This window comes from Talpa occidentalis, unplaced genomic scaffold, assembly GCF_014898055.3.
Source record: "Talpa occidentalis isolate TD23 unplaced genomic scaffold, MPIMG_talOcc4v2.1 talOcc4.13, whole genome shotgun sequence".
Taxonomy (NCBI): domain Eukaryota; kingdom Metazoa; phylum Chordata; class Mammalia; order Eulipotyphla; family Talpidae; genus Talpa; species Talpa occidentalis.
Window position 1 is genome coordinate 93,616,982 of NW_023601322.1, and position 22,725 is coordinate 93,639,706.

At 48.6% G+C, this 22,725-nt stretch overlaps 1 protein-coding gene across 9 annotated transcripts in view; it reads left to right on the plus strand.

The window, feature by feature from the left end:
* Nucleotides 1-22,725, plus strand: part of CAMK2D (calcium/calmodulin dependent protein kinase II delta) — a 259,262-nt gene that overhangs the window by 195,963 nt on the left and 40,574 nt on the right. For all 9 annotated transcript variants that reach the window (XM_037509537.2, XM_054694548.1, XM_054694550.1 and 6 more), the window contains exons 7-12: nt 4,741-4,843; nt 10,337-10,420; nt 16,370-16,464; nt 18,253-18,375; nt 19,455-19,538; nt 19,834-19,876. In XM_037509537.2, the coding sequence (XP_037365434.1) occupies nt 4,741-4,843; nt 10,337-10,420; nt 16,370-16,464; nt 18,253-18,375; nt 19,455-19,538; nt 19,834-19,876 (532 nt within the window). The remainder of the gene's footprint in view (nt 1-4,740; nt 4,844-10,336; nt 10,421-16,369; nt 16,465-18,252; nt 18,376-19,454; nt 19,539-19,833; nt 19,877-22,725) is intronic.

The window sequence follows — 22,725 nt, forward strand, 5'->3', positions numbered from 1 at the left end:
TAAATGATTGTAAGTTCTTCTTTTCTGAAAAACATGTTTAGATAACATTTAAAGTGTGTGTGTGTGTGTGTGTGTGTGTGTGTGTCTAAGTATCTTACAAACAGTCTCTGTGTAAATTCCGTTCTTCAGTTGCTCCTTCTAGTGTTCCTTCCTGAGGGTCACATAGGTGTCAGGCTAGGAGAAGGGACAGGTTGCAACTGGCTCGTTGGCCATGGTGACTGCACTCAGTGCTTTCCACCTCCCTGCCCGCGTGTCCAGATGATGTGGAAGTAAAATCAAGAAACAGGAAGGAAAACAGAGTCGTGCTCACAGATGCTTCAGAGAAGACGCTTGGTTTTTCTCCCTTAATTTTTTGGCTGCTTCTGCTCAAATTCAAGTATCTTCATGGATTTCCAAAACCGAGCTTACTGTGCATGTGTCAGCTGGAAGTCGCCTGCGGCGTCCGTGGGCCGAGCGGCGCTTCTCCGTAAGAACAGGAGCGGAAGCCCTGGCGCCACAAGCGCCAGTGAGCCCGAAGCGCCCGCATGGCAGTTCAGCCAAACTTCATTCCATCTATTTCTAGGAGCTTTGTTCACACCTTCTTTGGCAAAGGAAAAGTGACTGAAAACACACCCAAGCACAGAATGGGAACTACATGTGGAAATACTGAGACTTTGCAATAAAGGAAAGCAATTCAAAAAGATGATTTCATTACTTAAAAGCTAATATCCAAGGAGATGTGAGAATCTAATAATGTGGAATTATACAATTGATCGATTGCTGTTTTTATAATGTTCGTTAAGAAGCATAGAAAGAAAAAATATACGTAATTTTACTTGACGGGTATATCCATGCTAGTTGATGTTAGTTGGCTAGTTATCACATTCGTGCAGAGATCAGTCTGAAATGGAACTGTGGCTGACGATGGTGGTCATCTTGGCTGAATGAGAGCCTTGATAAAGATCACGCTCATTTAGAACACCTCCTGAGGTGTTTCTGAGGTATATAAGCAGCACAATTTTTTGCTATCATTTTTGTAAGCTTCCCCCTTGGTTGATTTGGATGTGGACAGCAAATGTTTTTGAGTTATCTACTTAATGGAGCCCCTTTTGAAAAATGAATCATTTTTCCACCATCCAGGGAGTTTCTTCACATTCTGACTCTTAAAGAAAGGCATCGGGAAGTCTGGCTTCATCTCTCCAGGCCTCCCTCCTCATTGGGAAAGTGAGGTGTTTGAGTTAATTATCTCCCTAGTCTCCCCCAGTTCTAAAGGTGATTCTGGCAACTTGCTGGTGTACTTTGAGATACTGGAACAGTATTTGAGAGAGCATCTCAAACCACGATGAAAGAAGTGTTCATCGTATCCCTATGGAATTACAGAACAAAACTTGTGAACAGTTGCTGCTCATTACAGCTGATAGGCTATAAATGGTTGTTGACACTCAGACCAGATGCCATGGAAAATCCTGCATCATGACAAAGCAATGGGGTGGGGAAGGAACCCGTGTGTGAGACTGTCAGGAGAATCTATTTAGAAAGTGATTGCATTCAGAGAATGCAGGAATCATCTCTATATCAAGATTAATTGAATTGGTTGCATTAAATTTAGGAGTACAGATATTTTTCCCAAGCTATGAACATGCATCACAGATATTAAATGTTCTTTACATTGAAAAAGCCAGCGGCCTAGCAGTGTAATAGGCAATGCTAAAGTGCATCCTGTCTCTTAGAGAGGGCAGAGCACCTGGGATAAAATCCAGTGTGAGTTCATAGTTTCATATATACCCTTACAAGACGTAATTTGTACTTGTAAAGTTCATTTGAGAAGCTAACTCATTGGCTGAAAGAACCTCTGAGTTGCCCTCACCTGCAAAGGCCATCACAACAGACTTTGCATGTACATGCATCTCTTGACCCTCTTGCTAGATGGACACGCATGTCGTGGTCCCGTGTTTAGCTGCAGCTGCATTGGGAAAGCTGTTTCTGATGTTGCCCTCCTTGTTTGCTTTAGAAAATCAAAATAAGGAATAGTAGCAGATGAGAATGTAGTGGCGATCCTTTTGGGGGAAGCAGCTGTAGCTGAGTAACTATTTCCACTTTTGTGGAATGTAACTACATATTATCTCCCTTTCTGTAGAAATTCAGAACCTGAGCTAACGTAGTCACCCACAAACTTTGGTAGCATGGTTTATTGTTAAGTTGGAGGCTCTGTGGATGGTAAAATGTGCTGACAGTTTTATTCAAACTGATTTATTCCAAAGAGTTGTATGCGAATCGCATGTGTGTGATAGTTTCAATGTCTCATTGAAGCTGGCCATCAGAAGTGATTTTTGGATTTTGTAAAGCAGGTCTTCCTTTAATGAAGTCATTGATCTTCCTGATTTTTCAGTCTATACTGCAGAGTTCTCTAGTTTAAGTTTGCCTAAAAGATATACAGAAACATGAAGCCACTTCCATGGTATAATTTGGTAAATCTGTACAGTAACCTCAGCGTAGTCCTGCCTTTTCTTGTACATAACTGCAGCTGAACAGTCTTCGTTGGTATAAATAAAGTGAACACCGAGCCAGATGGAGTTACTATTTTCCTGAGTGACTCTCAAAGGCCCTGCACAGAGGTTTTCCTAGCTCTCGCTAGGTGTGAATACCTTGTCGTTCAGAGGCATGTGTGATTAATGTCCAAGGCATGCCATCTCTTCTCAGCTGGTGGATCCCTGTGCTTAAGGGCACAGTTCCACAGCATGGCCCAGAGCTTTTCGATTGAATGGTAAGAATAAAACCACGTAAAACTTTTTTAAAAGTTTCCCCACCAGTGCCACTGAGATTTGCTCAACAAACTTCAATACCACTTGATTTGAAAGACCTAAAATTTCTGTGATTTCTAACGTGACTGGACTCTTTCTTTGTATGAGTCTGTGGTTGACAAATTAGGGCAGATGTATCTCAACAGAGAGCTCTCAGTGCCTTTAAATGTAAAGGTCTCAGAGAAACAAGTGATTATTTACAGTTTGATGTGGTTTTCCCAAGTTATTTAGTGTATAAGTAGCTGGAAATTACTTTTCATTAAATTAGAAAATGTATGCATGTAGGAGACTGTCAATTTTAGTTATAAAAAACAAACGTCAGATGTGGCTAGAGTTTATTGATAGATAATAGAGTTCCAAGAAATCTCGAATATTGGGACTTCGTAAAAGTAATTTCAGCATGGAGATCTTTCATATTCTTGAGACATCGTCATCCCATTCAGATTAAATATCATGTAATTAGTGTTGAGGTAATTCAAAATCCTACCAACCCTAAAAGCATCACAAAGGTTTTCTTTCCATTACCGATTGTCATATTAGGGGTGGATCTGATGGCAGTGCACAGCAATAGCCTGAAGAAGCCTGGTCCTCGATGAAGACTTACTTGCCTACACTCTTACTCTTGCAGACTTCACCTAATCTCTTCCAAGTGATGAGTCTTTGCTAACTTGCATGGCTGGCTTACTCCATGAGTAATTGGTTTAGGCTGTGTTTGTACAAGGTCAAAACAACCAACAAAGTCGACTAGCTCATTCTGAAAGAAAGTTGCCAATTTCATGGGGAAAATGTGAAAATAATGGTTAATATAAATGCAAAACGCATCCGATTGACTTCGATTTTTCAGTTCATTGTTTTGGCCCTTGTAGAGCACCTTGTTCCCCAACCTTCTCTGGTCTGAGACGCAACGGAAGCTTGCTGGGTGCTAGCTTAGCTGATGGTAAGGGAGCACTGAGCCCCGATCAGCCTGACCACGTGTCTGTCCATATCTGGATGACAGACTTCAGTGTATGCATTCACCCGTCCTCTTTTCCTGACCCTTTTCTCCTTAAGATGTAGGGAGCGAGTCCAGGGAAATGCAAGACTTTGCCCTGATGCTTATTTTCAAAGCACCGATGTGTCTCAGCCTCCTGGTTGGGAAACAGTGACATAAACACAGCCTTATTCCAAGAACGAGCTATTGGTCCTTGAAGAATAAGTACCCAAGAAAATAGAAACGTGTCTTTCTCCTAGTATTCTGAGATGTGAAGATAAATATATAAGTAATGCTTTGAATCACACTTTGAAGACATGTAAATTATATCATAAAAGAACTGGCTTATAAAGAAAAGCTAACTATAACATTTGGCAAATAGCAGTAGACTCTTTCTGCCTTTAAGAATAAACAGATTCTTAAAGGCAGCAATTTTAATCCATAATTCAGAGTAAGATTCCAAAATTTGTACCAAAATTGTTTGGAAACATTGAGGAATGAAAATCACTACATTTGGGTCCAAACTCTTGAAGTCAACTAGGATTCAGTTTGCACAGTTTCGTTTGCCAGATGTCTGTAGATTGGTCCAACTCCTCTTATCATTTTGCCAAGTTTCCTTCTGCTGAAATGTCTGTGCTCTGTTGGGCATCTAAACTGCTGCCTGTGGCCGAGGCTGGACCCCAAGCACCCCTGGAAGCATGTGGGCAGGTCAAGACAGGTGCCCCCATTCATTCGGTCTCCCCGCAAGTGCATTCTCTCCAGCCCACTAGCTCAGTACGTGTATGCACCTGTCTGAAGCCTGCGCACATGGCCGTTTGTAACCACGTTCTAACCACGTTTGCCCGGGGTTTAGGAATGACAGTCTGCGGGACCAAGGACGATGCATGACTTTCTTCCCTCCTCGTCTTAGAAAATGTTGTTCGTTTTGCATAGTCACTTAAAAAGAGGTTCTCACTTCAGTCTCCTTTTTTTTTTCCTTCCTAAATAAAGCCTGAGAATTTGCTTTTAGCTAGCAAGTCCAAGGGAGCAGCTGTGAAGCTGGCCGACTTCGGCTTGGCCATCGAAGTGCAAGGAGACCAGCAGGCGTGGTTTGGTGAGTAGCGTGTCTCCTGCAGGAGCGCGTGTTCCCCCTGGGGCCGGTCTGCCCGCTCCCCCCCCAACCCAGCTCTGCCCACTCCCCCCCCAACCCAGCTCTGCCCACCGTCCGCCGCCGAGCAATGGGGAGATTCCAGATAACAGTGTGTGACTCGTTTGAGACGCTGGTTCTCTATAAACAGCAACTGGGCTGAGGTTAAAGGGCATAGAATCTGGAAATAACTGAAGGAAAACGAAGGTAGGGGAGCACTCACACGTGGACGCCTTCCCCCTCGAGGGATGGGTGAGAAACTGCCTGTTCTAAGACTCACAGGAGGGTGTGAGCTATTCACCGGTACTTACATTTTGAGAGAGATTTGTGGGTTCACATGCGGCCTTAGTGCCCAAACTGCCCGGTGAGGAGCAGGTGCTCAGGAAGCATCTCACCCAAGATTTTGCCTATTTTGCAATGAGGAAATTAAAGTCTGGAAAAAGCACCGTGAAGTATGTTTGTGTCCGTATATGGTTTGCCTGTCCCTCCAGAGGGCCAGTTTCCTCTCTAAATTGTCATATTTCTACCTGAAGACATTGTTCTCTCGCAGTGCGGACATTAAGCAAATGTCAAGTGAAGTGTCTCTGCGCCGCCTTGGGGCCCGTGTCCCGGTCGGCCGGAATCGGCTCTTTCGCCCGCTAATGTTCTGAGGTGTTTCTTGCTCGCATTCCCCGGTCTTACCCCATTTCTTACATCGCGTCCCAAGACATAACCTTCCTCTCCCCACCATGCCTCTCTCTAATTTCTTCCCTGGGTTTCAGTGTGTTGAGATTCGGTCATTTAAAAAAAATCTCCTTCCCTTCTTAGCGTGTTTTCCTCTGAGCAGCAGCAGCAGGAGGTGCAGGGGGCTCCCTCCCTCCGGCTCACATGCAGGCCTCTCTCAGGCCCTGCACGCGCCTGTCTCCTGCGTGCACGCGGCGCTCTGAGGAGTCACTGGCTCCCTCTGCCCTCCAGCTAGGTCAGGGGAGTGGGTGCATGGCAGGTGCACCCCCCCATCCCCGGGCCAGCGTGTCATTCAGGCTCTCGTTCTGCTGCCTGCTCTGTTCCCTGTTTCAGAACTGGGTGTGTCCGTGTGTGTGTGTGCGCGCGCGCGCCTCCCACGCTTCACACTGCCTTTGCATGAGCTTCCCCCCGCCCCCCCATGGACTGAGCACTCTGAAACTTGGCCTTGGGTTGGACCTACCGTTTAACCTGCGACTAAGCCTCTTTCTGGTCACTGCAAACCAAAACCCAGGGCCCAGCGCGAGGTCCGCAAGTTGAGATTCAGAGCCATCATTGTATCTAGGGGAAAAAGCATGGTCGATACAGATGAAAACTAAGAACAGGACTCGGCAGCCAACAGGAAGCAGCGAGGCTGCTGCAGAGGCGGCAGAGCAAGTTGCCTGGGATGCAGAAATGATGTAGGCGACCCCGCCTGGGGGTGCCCGCGCGCTGTGCCGGGCGAGTGAGAGTCTGCCTCTGGGGGTGACTCGGGGGTGGGGACACACTTCCACCCCCATCATGGGGGTTTGCTCGCTGGCACATGAGGACCTGGGGCGTTCCAGACAGGGGGTGCGTGCCAGATCGCAGCGCCTGGCGCTGTGTTTCCTCCTCCGGGAGTAACAAAGTTTACAGCAGAGGGATCGGTTCACACCTGAGGTAAAAAGTGTATTGGGGACACGGGTAGGTCACGAGTTAGGAAAGGATTCTGTCCTTTAGAAGGGCTGGCCTGGAGTCGAGAACCCACAGTTGCGTGGGCTTGGCGCGGAGGAGCATGGCCTCCGGAGAGGCCCCCCAGCCTCGGAGCCGGCCCCACTCCCCACTGGTGCTGCGCCTCCAATTCTGCATGAAGGCGGGGCTGGGGGGGCAGACCAGCTCCGGAGAGCTCACGGAGCGGACGGGGTCCGAGCTCAGGAGACGCTGTGTAAGGACAGCACAGCCCAGAGGTGGGCTGTAGAAATAGGCGTGCAGCCCTGTCCAGAGGAAGGCGGGCCCCCACTTGCAGGAGGCGGGCCGCGAGGCAGTTGGGCTGCTCTGGGGTTGCCCACAACGCGCATAAGGTGATGAGTGGGTCTCAGGAGGAAGACGAGGCTCGTGGAATCCGCACCCGCCCTGGGCTGGGTGCTCACGCGGGCATGGCCTGGCCTCGTCCAGCTGCTCCCGAGTGCAGCAGTGCGGGCCAGCGGCGCTGCAGGGCCGCAGCTGCTTGGGGGGGGTGGGTTGTGTGCAGTGGGGACAAAATTCTGTTTTTTGAATCAGAATAATGGAGTTTATTCTTAATAACGGGTTCTGATTCTTAAGTGCCAGGTGACCCTGGCCAGGCCCCTTGCATCTGGCAAGATCGGTGTCTGTTTTTACACGACGAGCACCCCGCAGGGCTTCTTGAGACTAAACTGAACGTGGGGACACACCCACGCTGTAAACACACCACAGACGTGTCCTTTGGAAGCTCAGGGAATCAGGGAAAGACCGAATGTCAGGTGAGTGGAAGCAGTATTAATTATCCCAACTTAAAAAAAAATAAAAAACACATACACAAAAATTCCAGTGGTGGTAATTCATCACTAGGAGCAAGCTGGTCCTACAGAAACAGTGATCGGCGGGGACTAAGCATCCCTTCTCAGAATACGCTGTCAGCAGGTCAGCTCTTGTTATGGCAGATGCTGAATAATGACTTAGAAGAGGTGCATGTTAATTTCTCAGAAAATTCACATTTGGATATGTAGAAAGATGATTTTCAAGCTTAAGAGAATTCACATATCCCCCTTTATTTTTGGCCTATTGTGCTCTATTTCAACTGAAGCCTCACTGTAACTAGCCGAGGGGGACAAGAGACAGGGGTGCTGCCATTCTTTTGGGTGGACCACCAGAAATATTTTAGAGTTTAGAAGAGAAAGCATGTCTTCATATGAGTGAGTGGGCTTGCTTTTTATTCAGTATTGCCTGGCATCAGAGTCTGGTGCACTTGGCTGATTAATTTTATCTTTTAAAATGTAGTATCCGTGTTTAGGGGGTGAGGTGGAAGCCTTATCATTTTAACAAGAAAAGAGCTGAATTTTTATGAAGTGTAATGCCACAGTTTGGGTATTTGCATAATTTTATTTTAATACATGTAAGAGATCTGTTAAGAATCAGAAAAAAGAAAACTAAGACATTGTAAAAGTTGGTTATTACGTGTGGCATTTTTTTTAATGCTCATCTCAAGCCCACATTTATTTTTCCCACGTGCTCTTGCTCTGTCTTCGTAACCCAACCTATGTGAATATTGGCCAGAAATGCTGTTCATCCCTGGGTCCTCCCTACACTTAACGTGACATTTCCACTTTTTTGGTGCTGCTAGAAAAATAGACACATAACATAGTCTTGCTTAATGGCATAATTATTGTGCTTGGTTATTGTTACGTCTTCTTAACTATTAAGACTTTTTTGATGGCGTTACAGTGCAGTGGATACATTTATAATAGTAATTCTGCTTTCTCTTTGTTTCATCTGTTCTGTACTCCTCATGGTTTCTCAGTGTGGGAAGCCGGTGCCATCTGTGCAGAAGGCCAGCTCTCGTGATGTCCCTGGGGATAGCTTCTGCCATGCTGAGGAGGCTTGGAGGAGTTTACTCTCCTGGTGCTGGCCTTACCTGTTTGGCCCTCAGTACTTGCTGGCCCATATGCTGTCTGCTAGCACTCATGCATGTAGACGCAGGCTTCATTATTCTTAGGTGTACAGACCCCCTTGGGTGCTCAGGGGGTAGTTGTACTAAATAAGAATGACTGCGAAGGTGTTCTTGTAGCATGTAAGTCTCCAGGAAAGGTGTGTAATAGTTTAGGTATAAAATTATCTTTGTTTTATACTCAGTTAATCACATACTTCCCTGTCTTTGCTGTCTTGATCAAATATCAACACTTTCTGCTCTCCAGTTAACTAAGATCTTTAAGATGGAAATAATGCAGAACCAACCTCTGTTAGAGGGGGGAAAAAAGACGGTTCAGGAAACAAAAAAGTAACATTGGGGTGAGGTTGGGAAATCTATTTTCAAGAGCCCTTCTCAGCAGTAGAAAAAATTGTGTTGGGTGAATGAAGGGAAACCAGATGGTAAAGGATCTGAAAGTGCAGGGCAAGACCTTGGCCCAAGACCTCGGACTGCCCTCTGACCTGCACATGAGAAGTTAGTTACTTTCGATGTATTTTTTAAATGGATTTTTTTTATTTGAAAACTTATTTGCAAAAATAAGAAATAGTTTCCTCTAGACTGAAGGTATAAATTATGTGTGCCCTTCTGGACTCCATCCTGATTTATGGGAAACTCTCTTTTACCATCCAATGTTTACCATCCAGTTTCCTAACACATCTCTTTAGGTGAAAGTCTGCCTGATGCCTATTTGGTGCAGACTCATCTGCATATTCCTGAGACTTGGCTTTAGTTGCCAGTGAGAAGGACGCACCGATCCTCTGTTCGGACACTGCGAGCTCTTTATTTTGGTCTTATTTCTTCTCCTCGTGAATCTTCAGTTACTCTCAGCTCCCCCTCCCCCCAGAGCCTGTCTCACTTTCAAAACTGTCCATAACTGTCCCTTTTTGCAAGTTTCTAACCCCATCTTCAACTGTGCGCTTTCCTTTCTTCGGGCCTAAGTGGGGAAGGCTTGGCTTCCAGCCTCTGAGGTCTGTGACCGGGGCCTGTGAATTAAAATAACAAAAAAAACAGGTGCCAGGAAAAGACCAGACAAGTTGGAGTGGCTGGTGATACTTCAATGTTTAGGTGCACAGAGACCTTCACAGGGAAGCAGTGAAACCCCAAAGAAAGGCTAGAGCCAGGGCTTCTATGCCGCTTTAGCCAAGAGTGCTAAGTGGTCGGATGCAATGAGATGAAAAAGAGGGTTTGGACAGGGGGTGCAGATTGAAGGGGAGTGACTAGGGAATCTGTGGGGAGACCACTGGAGACCGGGTATTTCAGGGAGGTCTGTTTGCACCATTCACCTCAGCATCGCCTCCCATCTGGCAGGGTGAGTCTGCCTCATACTCCAGGGGCAAGTTGGGCGTCTTCCTCCAGGAAATGTGGGCAGAACATTGTTAAAATCCCTGCCTGCATCTGCCGATCAACATCGCCTTCAGCTCCAATTAATCAACATGCCAAAGAGGCATATTTTGGGGTGACATGTCCTGATCTCATTCACCAATTTAGGTTTCATCCCCGCATAAGTTAAGAGAATAAGAACTGCTAAAGCGGCGTGAGGCGCAGACTGACCACAGGGCACGCCAGCTTGGCCCTCACATCTGGAAAAAGAGATGAGTTTTCCTCCCCAGCGCTCCGGGCAGGACAGAGGAGGCGCCGCACTGCTGTGCAGAGCAGTGGGTCTCGTGCTGTCGGCCCCCTCAGAGCCTCGCTCTTCCTTGCATGACGAGCCAGAGGGGAAAGTCTCTGACGCTTCCCCCCTCGCCTGCCCGCTCCATGCTGGGCCGACCCTGACTCCGTGGCCTCTCTTTCCCCAGGTTTCGCCGGCACGCCTGGATATCTGTCCCCAGAGGTGTTGCGTAAAGATCCCTACGGAAAGCCAGTGGACATGTGGGCATGCGGTAAGGAACCATATTTTCGTGCACATTTTCTAGGCCATTCGTATTGTTATCGTTAAAAAAATTATCTTTTACATTTGAAGATGCTCACCCGGGAGCGGAGGCTCCCAGAGCAGGAAGGGCTGGGTCATGGGTCACGCACAGGTTGCTGAGGTTTTGATTCAAAAGGTATTTGGGGTAGGAGGGAGGTTGGCATTTTGGTGGGATACCAGGGGGCACCAATGCTTCTGGTCTTGGAAGCGCTTTGAAGAAGGAGCCACAGAGCACGTCCAGAGGGGTCGCGCTTTTAAGTTTTTATGCTCTCACCTCATCCAGGCAGCTCCTACGGCAAATGCTATGTGAGCACAAGATGCTGGGCACAGGGATCAAGGGAGACATGGCAGCTTCTAGGGAGAATGAATTGACTGTCCCCTGGGAACTGAACCCCGAGCGAGGCCTTTCACAGCCAACTCCCAGCAAATGAGTACCCTAAGTCGCCTCTGAGGTCTAAAGGCACTTCCCGTGGTAACGCGTGTTTCAAGAAGGCGAGAGGCCACAGTCAGGGCTCCTGTAGGATGACACGGAATCCTTGTCCTCTGGGGTTCTGGGCACGGACTTGGAGTCTGAGTTCCCAGCACGGCGTCATGGCTCCCGATCTATAAATAGTGTGGCTTCAGCTATATGTGATGTTGGCTTTGCCTCATTAACAGCAGGTTGGTGTTTGATCTTAAACTGAGCTGTCTTGAGCTTTCAGAGTGAGCGCCAAAGCTGGGGAGGCAATTAAGGGAGCAGCCCTGCATTTGGAGTTCCAGCGCTTGGGTTCAGGAGTTAGCTTTGCACCTGCTACCCCATGTCTCTTTATCACTTCTGAGTTTCTTAACCTGTAAATAGGAATATATTAGCCTCCTGGGATACTAAGAGCATTAAATAGGGTGCAATTTCAATAAATACAGTTGATAGTTTGTGAAGCCATTTGCAGTGCGAACAGCTATTATTCTAAGAGACTGGAATTGTCACTTAGTTAAAAGTAAGGTTTTAGGAGTGCCCCACCTGTCTTTGCCCTGCCAGTGGAGAAGATCTTCTAAGCGCGAGCTCTACCTGCCTTTAGCTTCAGTCTGTTGTCAGCAGATGTCCTCATGGAGGTCTACGTGCAGATGGCAGATACCTCAGATTATTTCCCTTGCAATAAATCAGCTCCCATCACAGATCTGCTCCTGCTGATGAATGCAAAAGAAGCAGAGTGTGCTGAGAGGCAGGCACCGCCGATGGGCTTTGTGGGGGACAGAGTTGAGTGTGGTCAAGTGGAGGGCTGCTCTTGGGCCTTGAGTACTGGAGGGATGGCGCATTCCCCGATCGGTGAGCTGCAGGAGGACGCGGGCCAGGGCTCAGCGGGGGAGTCTTCCCTCACCTGCCGCCTCCGCTGGGCGGCTCAGCCTCCCCCCACCTGTTTTGTCATCCCTCCTCTTTTGCTTGTTTCCTTCCTAGTTTTTTTTTTTTTCCCTCCTTCCATCTGCTTCATAGGTAGGAGACGGTGTGAGCAGGGCTGAAGGAAGCTCACCCAGCCCTTCTGCTCTCTTGCTGCATGGCTGGGCACAAGGCACGCGTCTCTGGGTCGCAGCCGCCTCCTGCAGAATGGAGGCATCACTAGGACTTGCCTCCCAGGGCTGCCAAGAGGGGTGTATAGTAAGTGTTAGTTATTGTTGTCATAGAGAGTGCGGCTTTATAAACGAGTGTTGCACATCACCAGATGTGACAGAGACAGACCGAAGCCTCACATTTCAGGAGATGACTCAGCGTTATTGTTCGGAGCACCCGAACACTGGGGACCACGTCTCCTGGCCCGAAAACGCTGTCCCTGCTTTCTCTGCTCATGTGCCCGTTTTTGCTCACGTGCCTTTGATTCTGCGGCAGACTTTCCTGGGGTCCAGCTCCACAGCTCCTGAATCCCATGTCATTCATTTCAATACTTTAAACAGACCAGTTATTTGGTTCTTGCATTAAAACCTGTTTGTTTTTTTTTCCACTATCTTATCAATTTTGTTGGCATTGCAGAACGCCCGCACCTTTAAAAGCAGCCACAAAAGCTGATGTTAGGTCTGTGGACGCCGTGTGGCCTGGTGCTCAACAGAGAAAATGCGTAGACCCTGCCGGGCCCGGCCGGCCCTGAGCTGAGTGCGGGCAGCGATGTGCTTGGTAGCCGTGACGCATCCGGTTTACACCGGTTCAGCCTCACCAAGCACCGAACTCAGTTTCCAGATTGTTTTGTCACTGTGGGCACACGTGGCTTCTGGATTTTGTCGGTGTGCATTGTCCCTAGCCACTGCTCTAGCTCCCCTTTGAAAGCACAGGCCCGTTTCACTGATGTGAAAGGTGAGATGCCTTGTAGGGTAAGAGCTTCCATATTCTTGACTGGAGGAGGGGACAAAAGAGGGATGGAAAATAGAGTAGGCGCTCTCTGCTCGTTGTCTGAGCTGGAAAACATTCCTGAATCCGGTCAGAGCTGCGCAGGTGCATGGGTAGGTGATAGGACATGCCTGCACGGACTCGTGTGCACCCCTTCACGCCCCACATGTGCGCGGCAGGAATGACTGACTGGGGACGTGGAGTCTAGCGTGGCTTGGCCCCACCCACTCCACCACGGCGAACCCCCTGCGAGGCCCCGTGGCAGCTGGGGAGCCCTGATTCCGTGTCCTCAGGGACCGCGTGGATTGTGTGCGGCTTTTCCGTGCGTGGCTCAGGGTCCCAGCTGACCATGAAAACACCTTCTAATGCCAACTGTTTAGGGGAAATGACCACGATCAGGAGCATCGTGATGGCCCGTCCTGCCTTGTGTTAATGTTTCCGGGCCCCTGTTGTGGACTTAGACATGGGGTTTCCATCTGTCTGTCTGTCCCCTCACTCAGGCAGCAGGCCTGGTCCACTCAGATCCCTGTATTGATCGCGGCTGCACCTCCCTCTTTTCCTGCTGCAGCGACACCGAAGCAATGCACGTGTGCTCCCTCTGCTCTGAGGTTATGGCGTATCGTGAGACACTCTTTTTTCAGCCCCCTGTCATCACTAGCTCTTGCCAGTTGAACGGCAACTCCTTTTGAAGGACAGACGCTGCTCGCACAGTGAAATGACACTCCCCGGATAACAAAACCATGGAACAAATTGGCTAGCAGGCTGGCAGCTCGTCTTCCGTGCGAATTAAGCTGTGAGCACGTCTGACAGCAGGTGGTTTTTCTTTTCAGCCGTTGACACAGACCAGAGAGAAATGACGCTGGTGCGGTGGCTGAGGGAAATCTGTCCATTTTTTGGTTAGAAATACACAAGAAAGTTTAAATACCACCTTGTCTCGCTTTTGTGATCTCACACAGAATATGGCCTGACCCATGCTTGCAATTCGAACACAACCAGTGCATTCCTGGAAAGTAAATGATAGACATGAACGAAGCAAGAGCAGAGCCGTTGTCAGTCCTGCCACTGACAACGGGAAATTGGGCCTGCCGGCTTCCTGCAGGCAGACAGCCCACATGTGCATCTGCCTAGTGCTGGAGGGTTGTCTGTTTGCCACCCAAACTACAGATCATCAGTAGTTACCATCATCTGGAAAATAACTTACTATGCTGCTGCCTTTGAACTTCCAGAACTTTGTTCTACTTGTCACTGGCCCTGTAGGTTACAGTATGAATTAGGCACTAGCCTAATTTGTACTTGTATTTTTGAACTGTATTTTTTGAATTGTATTTTTTTTTTTGCATAAGGTATTGCTAGACAGAAGAGAGCCATATTACCCCTTGTAAAAAGTAATCGTGCATTTCCAAACACCACACCCATTTGCCATGCAGGCTCCTAGTGTGCTCTGTATGTACCCAGAGTATGAAGTAGGTGTCTTGCTGGATGGTTCCATTCCCTTGCCACTGACTTCTCAGAGTTCTAACTTTGCTGTTTCATCTTCTTTCATTAGAACAGGCTTTAGAATGTTTTAATCATTAATGTGATTATAGGTTTAATCACTTTACTAATTCTAATCAGTTTTGAATATTCTTGATAATGCAGTCTATCTAATCAGTAATCAGTGCTTCTCAACTTGTTAATCAAACACCTCTTACATCTCTCCCAGGCACAAAAACATACACAGGTGACCAGTTTAGATTCCATATTCACATGTTTGTTTTTTTAAAGATTTATTTATTTATTTATACAAGCACTGGGTACAGTTAGAAGTGCGGGAGGGTGAGAGAATTCACCAGAGCCAGAGCGGGGAACAGAACAGACAGACTGACGAAATACACTGCTGAGGGGAGCAGCACCCGGCAGGAGAGGTCTATGCGCCATGTGGGACCCTCGCCCGGGGATCGAACTGGCGCTGCAGAGGCTGCGGACAGCCTCGCAACCCAGCGCTCAACTGCTGCGCCACCAGGGAGGCCCCAAATTCACATGTTTTATGGAACCAACTGTATCAAAATAGTGTAACTTCTCATTAATGGATAATCAGAAACATACCAGAGTGACTAGTATGATGGGGCCTTTCGTGTTCATCTCTGAGAGAAAATGGCCCTATGAGAAGCTTGACAATAAAACTGTTATCGTCTGTAAGAATTGCTTAAAATCACCAGCTCTCCAGCAATTTTGCCATCTGCCCTCTCGTCCTGCAAGTTGTCGTTAGTTTGCTCCCCTAAATCTCTTTTAAGCTATAGCTTGCCCCCGATTTCTCTTCACTTTTGCCCCTACTCAGTTTTCAGTTTCTTGAAGCCTGTAGTTCCCCCCGAGCCCCGAGGCACCAGTCTCACTCTGCAGCTGCTCCTCACCCTGTAAGGAGCCAGGAATCCTGGTACAAGTGATGGAGTCCGAGTCCAGATCAGGAGGACAGATGAGCCAGGGGTGTCTGATTAGATCAGAAGGAAGGGAAACTGTCAAGGCCACAGAGTTGGTATCAGCAGGACTCGGGAGTCAACTAGAAGAGGCTTCTACGGGTTCAAGGTGAGACAAAACAGAAGACATAGAAGAAAAGGAACAGTGATGAAGTCAGACCCGGCAAAGTTTAAGCCCAAGTATCCATCGTGAGAGTGAGAGGACCGCAGAAACCCCCGCCTTGGCAGGCTGCTGGGGACCCCATGCATTATGCTGTCAGTGAGTTTCAGGGGTGGGGTGGGGAGGGGTCAGTGAGCCTACCTTTCATAGGTGAGCTGCACCTCAGGGACACCGAATACTGGGCTTAGGAAAAGTCATGACTCATTTTCGCAGCAGATGGCACTAGAAAATATGCCATGACTTTTCTGACAACCCAAGAGTTGCCGAACTAAGCAGTTAGTGCCCAGGTGTGACGGAATTGGACTAGTTTGCGGCCCCTCGTGGACCGCCTAGGCGGTGGTCACTCGCCACCGTGGACATCATGACGCACTGGCAGGTCACATCACCTGCCCTGCACCATTCACCCCACAGGGAAATCAGAAATGAAGGTGCTTTGCTTGGCTTTAAAAAATTTCAGTGTCTTAGTTATGGGGAATGGAGAAGACCCACAGCTTTATTTTTTTTTCCTGTGATCTGGGAGGAAAAGGTACAATGTTAGGGTTATAAGGAGAGCACAGTCGGAAACATGTGTGAGGCAAAGGCTCACTAGTAGACACATGTGAAATAATCAAGTTAAGATACACAGCTACAGGGACAGGGTGACTGCAGGGGACGTTGAAGGCAGGGCCGAGTGGAAACCTTACAGGGAAAACCTCAGGAGACGTGGCGTGCAGGCTTGCTTGTGGCTCAGTAAAGTCGCTGAACCCCTGAGTCCATTGTGCCCCACCTATTAATAGGGTTCTTGAGCACAGGGGAGGAGCCGTCACCCTGCATCCGCCATGCTTCAGACTGGATCAGAAGACATCTCCCCAAAGTGTAGCCATCGGTTCTCTTACTTGCAGGGGTGTGGCTGGTCTCTGGGTGGGTGAGCTGCATTTGCGGGGTGACGGCAGTGACGTGCCTCTGCTTTCCTCACAGGTGTCATTCTCTACATCCTCCTGGTGGGATACCCCCCGTTCTGGGACGAGGACCAGCACAGACTCTACCAGCAGATCAAGGCTGGAGCGTACGATGTATGTAAATGACCCCAGAGCTTGGGTTGAGGGCTTGATTTGCTTTTTAAGCGTTAATGACCAGGAAACAGGTTTTTTTTCATTGCTCTGTCAGCCATAGTTCTCAACAATTGCCCTCTTTCTTAGGAAAGCCAAGATAATGCAGGAAATATATTTCCTTTTTCTTTCAGCTCACTATCTCCTAAGATTAAAAGGAAAATGGTTGACAGACACTGAGGAAGGACCTGGCTCAATGTGCATTTGAAGACACAAAGATTAAGGTTTTCACAGTGGAAGTAATTACTACCTGCTAGTTGAATTATATTCCCAAATGCCTGCCCAGTGATTTAAAATTCTGTATCAGAGATATAGGTATTCGGTGGAACATGAGTCCATATTGTCAGAACTGATCAGGTTTTGTTTACCCATTGGGCTGCTGGGCATGCTTTCATTTGACGAGCCAGGTTCACCCAGGAAAAGTCTTTGAACACCCCAGTTCCAGAACTTTTCCAGTTAGAACACTCTGAACTAGGCATCTGAGCTAAATTCTGAACCCAGAGGGAAGACCTTGTCTGGTTTCTCTTTATGGCTTAACTTGGTGCTCAGTGAGTTAGTCAGCAATCCTTGGCTAACTACATTTGCAAATAGGGGTGACACCTCTAAGACTTCACCCCACCCGGCCTCCCTGGATATGCACACTGTGTTTATGTGGGGCCGAGGAGTAGCAGGTAGTTGTGGGTCCACCTTCTGTGCACAAATTACACTCAGGATGCAAGCGAGGAGGCCATACACACAATCTGTCTTCTTCTCTGTCATGTGTCATGAACCCAATGCTTTTCTGTTAAAATGTTCTGCTTAGATGGATGGGCTTATCATGAGAATTTGAAATGTGTATTTTTAACTTAGAAGCATTCCATCGTAGCTGACATAATCATTTGACAAGCTTTTTAATGACGTAGCCGTAGCTGGGACCATGGTACAGGCCAAGGCAGCAGCTCGGGGCAGCCAGGCCGGGGGTGCAGGATGCAACCTGGGGAAGGTTTCACGACCACTAATGTGGAGTAAGCCTGTTTCTACTGGAGCTGCTAATTCTCTGAGTGAAGGTGCATAGTGACCAAAATAATTACAGAAGGAAACAGGATATAGTTCTTGGTGCACAAATGGATTACTTTTTTTGTTACCTTTTCTATTTATTACAGTGCTGTTCATGTGTGGACAGTATCTGATTTCTCCCTCCGGAGGAGCCCCTTGTGTTCTTCCCTTCCCTGTCTTGACCACCCTCTCTCCTGCTCTACTGTGTGCCTCAGGCCTGTGGCCAGGTTTGGCCTTTTTCCCTGACCCTCTGTTGAGTCTCTGTATTGCACATATCCTTAATGGAAGCAACCAACGTCCACCACTTACTTCTATCTACTTGGCGTTGGTAATACAGGCATGCATCCTTCCGAGGCACCTGCAACCTCCGATTCCTCCCCACTCCAGCCGGTGTGGGGGAGCGAGATGCTGCCTTTGAAACCGGGGCTTGCTTCTCGGCCTGTCTTGGGTTTTTCAAGTAACTGACAGCTCCTCTGTGCACACATTTCATTCTCAGAATGGCTTCATTATCTGGAATAGGCAATACATGTCTGTCCCTTGTTTATTACCTTTCAGTACCTGTAACTATATAATATAGGGATGTAGCTAGATATAATTTAATCTGTAGAAAAGAAAGTTAATGAAACGACTTCAGGAAAGGATTAACGTATTTGGGTCTTCGCTGTTCCACTGAGTGTATCTACTGCTTCAGCCCTTTCTACATTTCTATTTTTGAAGTTTCCGTCACCAGAGTGGGACACAGTGACCCCCGAAGCCAAAGACCTCATCAATAAAATGCTGACAATCAACCCTGCCAAGCGCATCACCGCCTCGGAGGCCCTGAAGCACCCGTGGATCTGTGTAAGTGGCAGCTCTCCAGGTAGCCCCGCAGCTAACATGGAAAACACACTCTCCTTTCGATTATTTTTCACATGTGTTGAGCATTTTTGCAGGAGAAGATGAAACTCAGTGAATGAATTAGCAAGCTATTCCACAGACTGTATTTCAGTGGTGGAAATGCTATTTCGAGTAGCAAACTTTGATGAGCATAGATCCCGCTTATAGTAACACCAGGGATGAATAAGCCTCCCACTGCGGATAGTACTCACGGAAATGACACCAGGACCAAATATGGCCCAGAAAGAAGGATTTGACGAAATGTATTCACCATTCAGTAGCTCTCAAAAAATTTGGAAAGCAGGAGTAAAGTTTTACAACCGGGACAGACTGTGGGTAGTAGGCAGAGTAGACTTCAGAAGAACTAAGAAAAACTGTGAAATTTGGGGAAATGTACCGTCTGGAATAAGTTGCATGAGCTGGGGGGGGGTCCAATATGAGGGGATGGTAGGTCACCGAAAGGCAGTCCAACGGAAAGGGGAGTAAAGACCTGTGGAGGCAGATTCGGGAAGGTGCTGTCAGCTGCGGCCACGTTGTCCATGTTCCTTCCAGTCCTGGCCAACTCTCTCTGATGACCGAGAACTTGGCCAGAAACTACAGTAATGCCTACCTGCTCCCCCATACCCGATCCAGGGGCTTACCTTCTGGATTTTCAGTTCCCCTTGGTCAGCCACAATCTGAAAATATTACAGATAGTAATTTTTTCATTTAAGTAACAATGTGTTATAACATATCAGTTTTGGGGGTTCAGTGACTATACATGATACTCAGTTCCTGGCCGGAGGCCGGTCTGTCCTTCCTCCGTCCACCCAGGAGTGTTCTGAGAGGCCATGTTCCCATTACTGCTCTCGTGACCGTTGTTCTCACTGTGCCTACTTCATACCCCCTCTAAGAGGTACTTGTGTGCAGAGGAAAATCATATGGAGGCGCCCACTAGGGACTGAGGCCACATCCCAGGGGTTGGCGGGGGGCAACAGTGCTTACACGCTCACCTTGGGGTGCATTAACATTCTCACCTAAGTTTCCCTTTTGGGGTCTTCCAGCAACGTTCTACTGTGGCTTCCATGATGCACAGACAGGAGACGGTCGACTGCTTGAAGAAATTTAACGCCAGAAGAAAACTCAAGGTAAGTCACGGCCTAGTACTTGTGGGAATCAGGGCAGAGCGAGGAGTGGCTGTGTCGGGAAAAGAATTCAGCAGAGTCTTTCCATGCCCTCTGCTGGGCCTGGAGGCAGCGGAATACATCCTCTGAGGGACAGGGCCGAGCTCTGTGGGGACCTGGGCTGGGCCGTGCAACGGGAGAGCGGAACACCAGCCCCTGACCCCGAGTCCAGCTAGGCCGGGATGTGCCCCCCAGTGGCCTGCTCGGGGGGCGGACGCGTGCAGAGCCGCGTTCACGGTGTCTGTCTCCCCTCCGGCAGGGCGCCATCCTGACCACGATGCTGGCCACCAGGAACTTCTCAGGTACGTGTGAGGCTAGCTCTGCTCTCCTCTGCGGCGGGCCTCCCGCGGCGGCCCCGGAAGAAAGGCAGCCAGTACCTCACCGGCACGCGGGGCCGGAGCCCCGTGGCCTGAGTCCCTGCCCCGCCGGTGGCTGTGGGGCTGCTCGGACCTCGGGCTCCTGCGCTCCCACGCCCGGACCCGCCTCTGTCTGCGCCTCCTCTTCTGGCCTGGCCCCTCTGGCTTCCGTCCACCCCCCTCTCACTCCCATGTCTGCTCTCCTCCCTCTGTCATCGCTCACTTCCTTCGCCCTCATCCTCTCTCCGTGCGCTGCCGTCCTGCTGGGGCACGCCTCGTGTGGACACACGCGCTCCCCCTTCGCCAGCCACTGTGGGGACACGGGGGAGGGGGGGTGGCCGGGGGTGGGGGGTGGCGCGGGCGTCCCCGCTGGCTGCGAGCTCCAAGTGCAGCAAAGGGCACGGCCGGAGCGCCTGGGGGGCGCGGGCTGCCCTGGGGCCTCCCCGCTGAGCTGGGCAACCACGGCTGCAGGGTGAGGCTGCCCCTGGGGCTCCTGACTGTGCCCTGTCTGGTTGGTCGGGGGCGGGAAACCCCGGTGCTGCCCTGGGCAAGGCACCTGTCTGATGAAGTGTGGGTTCACGCGGCAGCGGCGGCCACTAAGATAGGGGAGTCCAGCGTCACGTCGAGTGATGCCAACACAGACTCTGTCTAGACAGGGCGCCGCTGCGGGCCGCGAACCAGTGACCTGCTCAGAGCCAGGATGAGTCCTGCGGTCTGTGTCGTGGAGAAGAACTTGAAAAGAAAGTCCCGAATGCACAGAGAGTGTGCGTGTGTGTGTGTGTGTGTGTATGTTTGTGTGGGTGTGTTTACATACACTCGGGGAGGGGGGGTTGCGTGTGTGTATGTTTGTGTGGGTGTGTTTACTTACATACACTCCCAGGGGTGTGTGTGTGTGTGTGTGTTTACATACACTCCCGGGGGGGGGGTATATTTACATACACTCCCAGAGGGGTGTATGTGTGTGTGTTTACATATACTCCCGGGGGGGGGGGGGGGGGGTGTGAGTGTGCGTGTGTTTACATACACTCCCAGGGGGGTATGTGTGTGTGTTTGTTTACATACACTCCAAGGGGAGGGTGTGTGTGTATGTTTGTTGGTGTGTGTGTGTTTACATATACTCCCAGGGGTGTGTGTGTGTGTGTTTACATACAGTCCCCGGGGGGGGGGTGTGTGTGTGTGCTTACATACATTCCCAGGCCCACAGCGGGCCTCCGTGAACCCGCGCCGCGTGTGGGGGTTTTCCGTTTACCTGCCATCACCGTTTCATCATCGTGTTCACTAAAAGCCCATGACTAATACGTGGATTTTGGATTGTCTCTGAATGTCACAGCATGAAAAACAAACTTTGTGTTCTCGGTCCATCCCTTCAAAGCCCACTGAGCAGCATCAGCCCCAGTCACCTCTTGTATCTGATACTGTATTTTAGTTTTGAGTACCTTGTTCATGCTGTTTCGTTGCCAGCCATGCTCTTGAAAGTAATGTGTCCATAAGTATATGGTGATAAAGTTGTTTTTATTTTTTCTTTTCTCCCTTTATGTGGAATGTATTTCTTGTGAGGTAAGGAGAACAGAGACCACAAGGGACATTTCTGCATCTCCAGGCCAGCTCCCTGCTTCCCCTAATCATTGCCTTCTCTTCGCTTGCTACTGCAATTCCAGTTACTCTGAGTTTGCTTCCTAACCGATTAACCTGAAGTAAATCGTGCGGCAGTTGCTTTGTAACTCCAGGCAAATGGAGGCAACAGTCTCTCACCGTCTCAGTTAAATTAGTAGCTTCGTTGCGCAAGACTAAATAAAATTAATACTTTTATCTCTTTGAAAGAAATTTAAAATTGTTCCAAAGTGACAGCAAAATAATGTCCCCAATCAAATCGACGTAAGGCCCTGCACGGTCACGTAGTGCTAGTGTAGCCTCGCTAGAGAGCCACAGGTCATAAGCCGAACCCCATGCTGATGTACTTACACGGCGAACTCCTGTGCAGCCAGCAAGCGTTTACTTTGTTCTCTGTATCTGTGAATGTCCTGCACTGGGTGTGCTTAATCGACGCGGACGGTTCATGTATCTAGCCCCTGTTTCTGGTTCCATTCATAAGTACATTTTTTAAGAGGACGTCACCTTTTAACACCCACAGGAAGGTCTAGGAACAGGCGTGTGAAAAGCTCCCCTCTGAGAGGATGAGGTTTCACATTAGACCAGAGGCATTAGGAGTTCTGATTCTGTTGAAGATTTCATTTCATTTTATATCTTGCATCAAATTCTCTACGTTTTCAATGTAAAAGGCTCTGTGGCTGAAGCCTTTCTGATCTCACTTTGAAACATGAAAACTCATACCGCTTTATAAAAAGTCATATGCTAAATGTTTAAAAAAAAATTTGCTCTAGGTCAGTCATAGAGCATTTCAGCTTAAATGGTTAATATTTTAAAAATTGTATCGTTCAATTTGTCCAAAAGATATGTATTTTTACAAGTTGTTATTTGGCCAGAGCAAATTTTCACAAATGAGTTTTAAACCTCCGGAGAGAGGCCTTCCCTGGCAGAACTGACGCAGCCAGTGGACTTGTGGTGTGAATGAACGATGTCTGAAGACAAAATCAACTTTCTGGATTACGAAACATAGTCCAGTTAAAGTTCCAGTATCCTTTTCGCAACCGAGAGTGAAATGAAGTCCACCAACAAAAATGGCAAAATTCCTAATGATACGCAATGAACTAAATGCGAATTTAGTTCTCAATTGGATGTGGCAAAACCAAGAAAAGCGATACTGTGTTTCAATGTCCTGTCAGCTGCGCTCATCT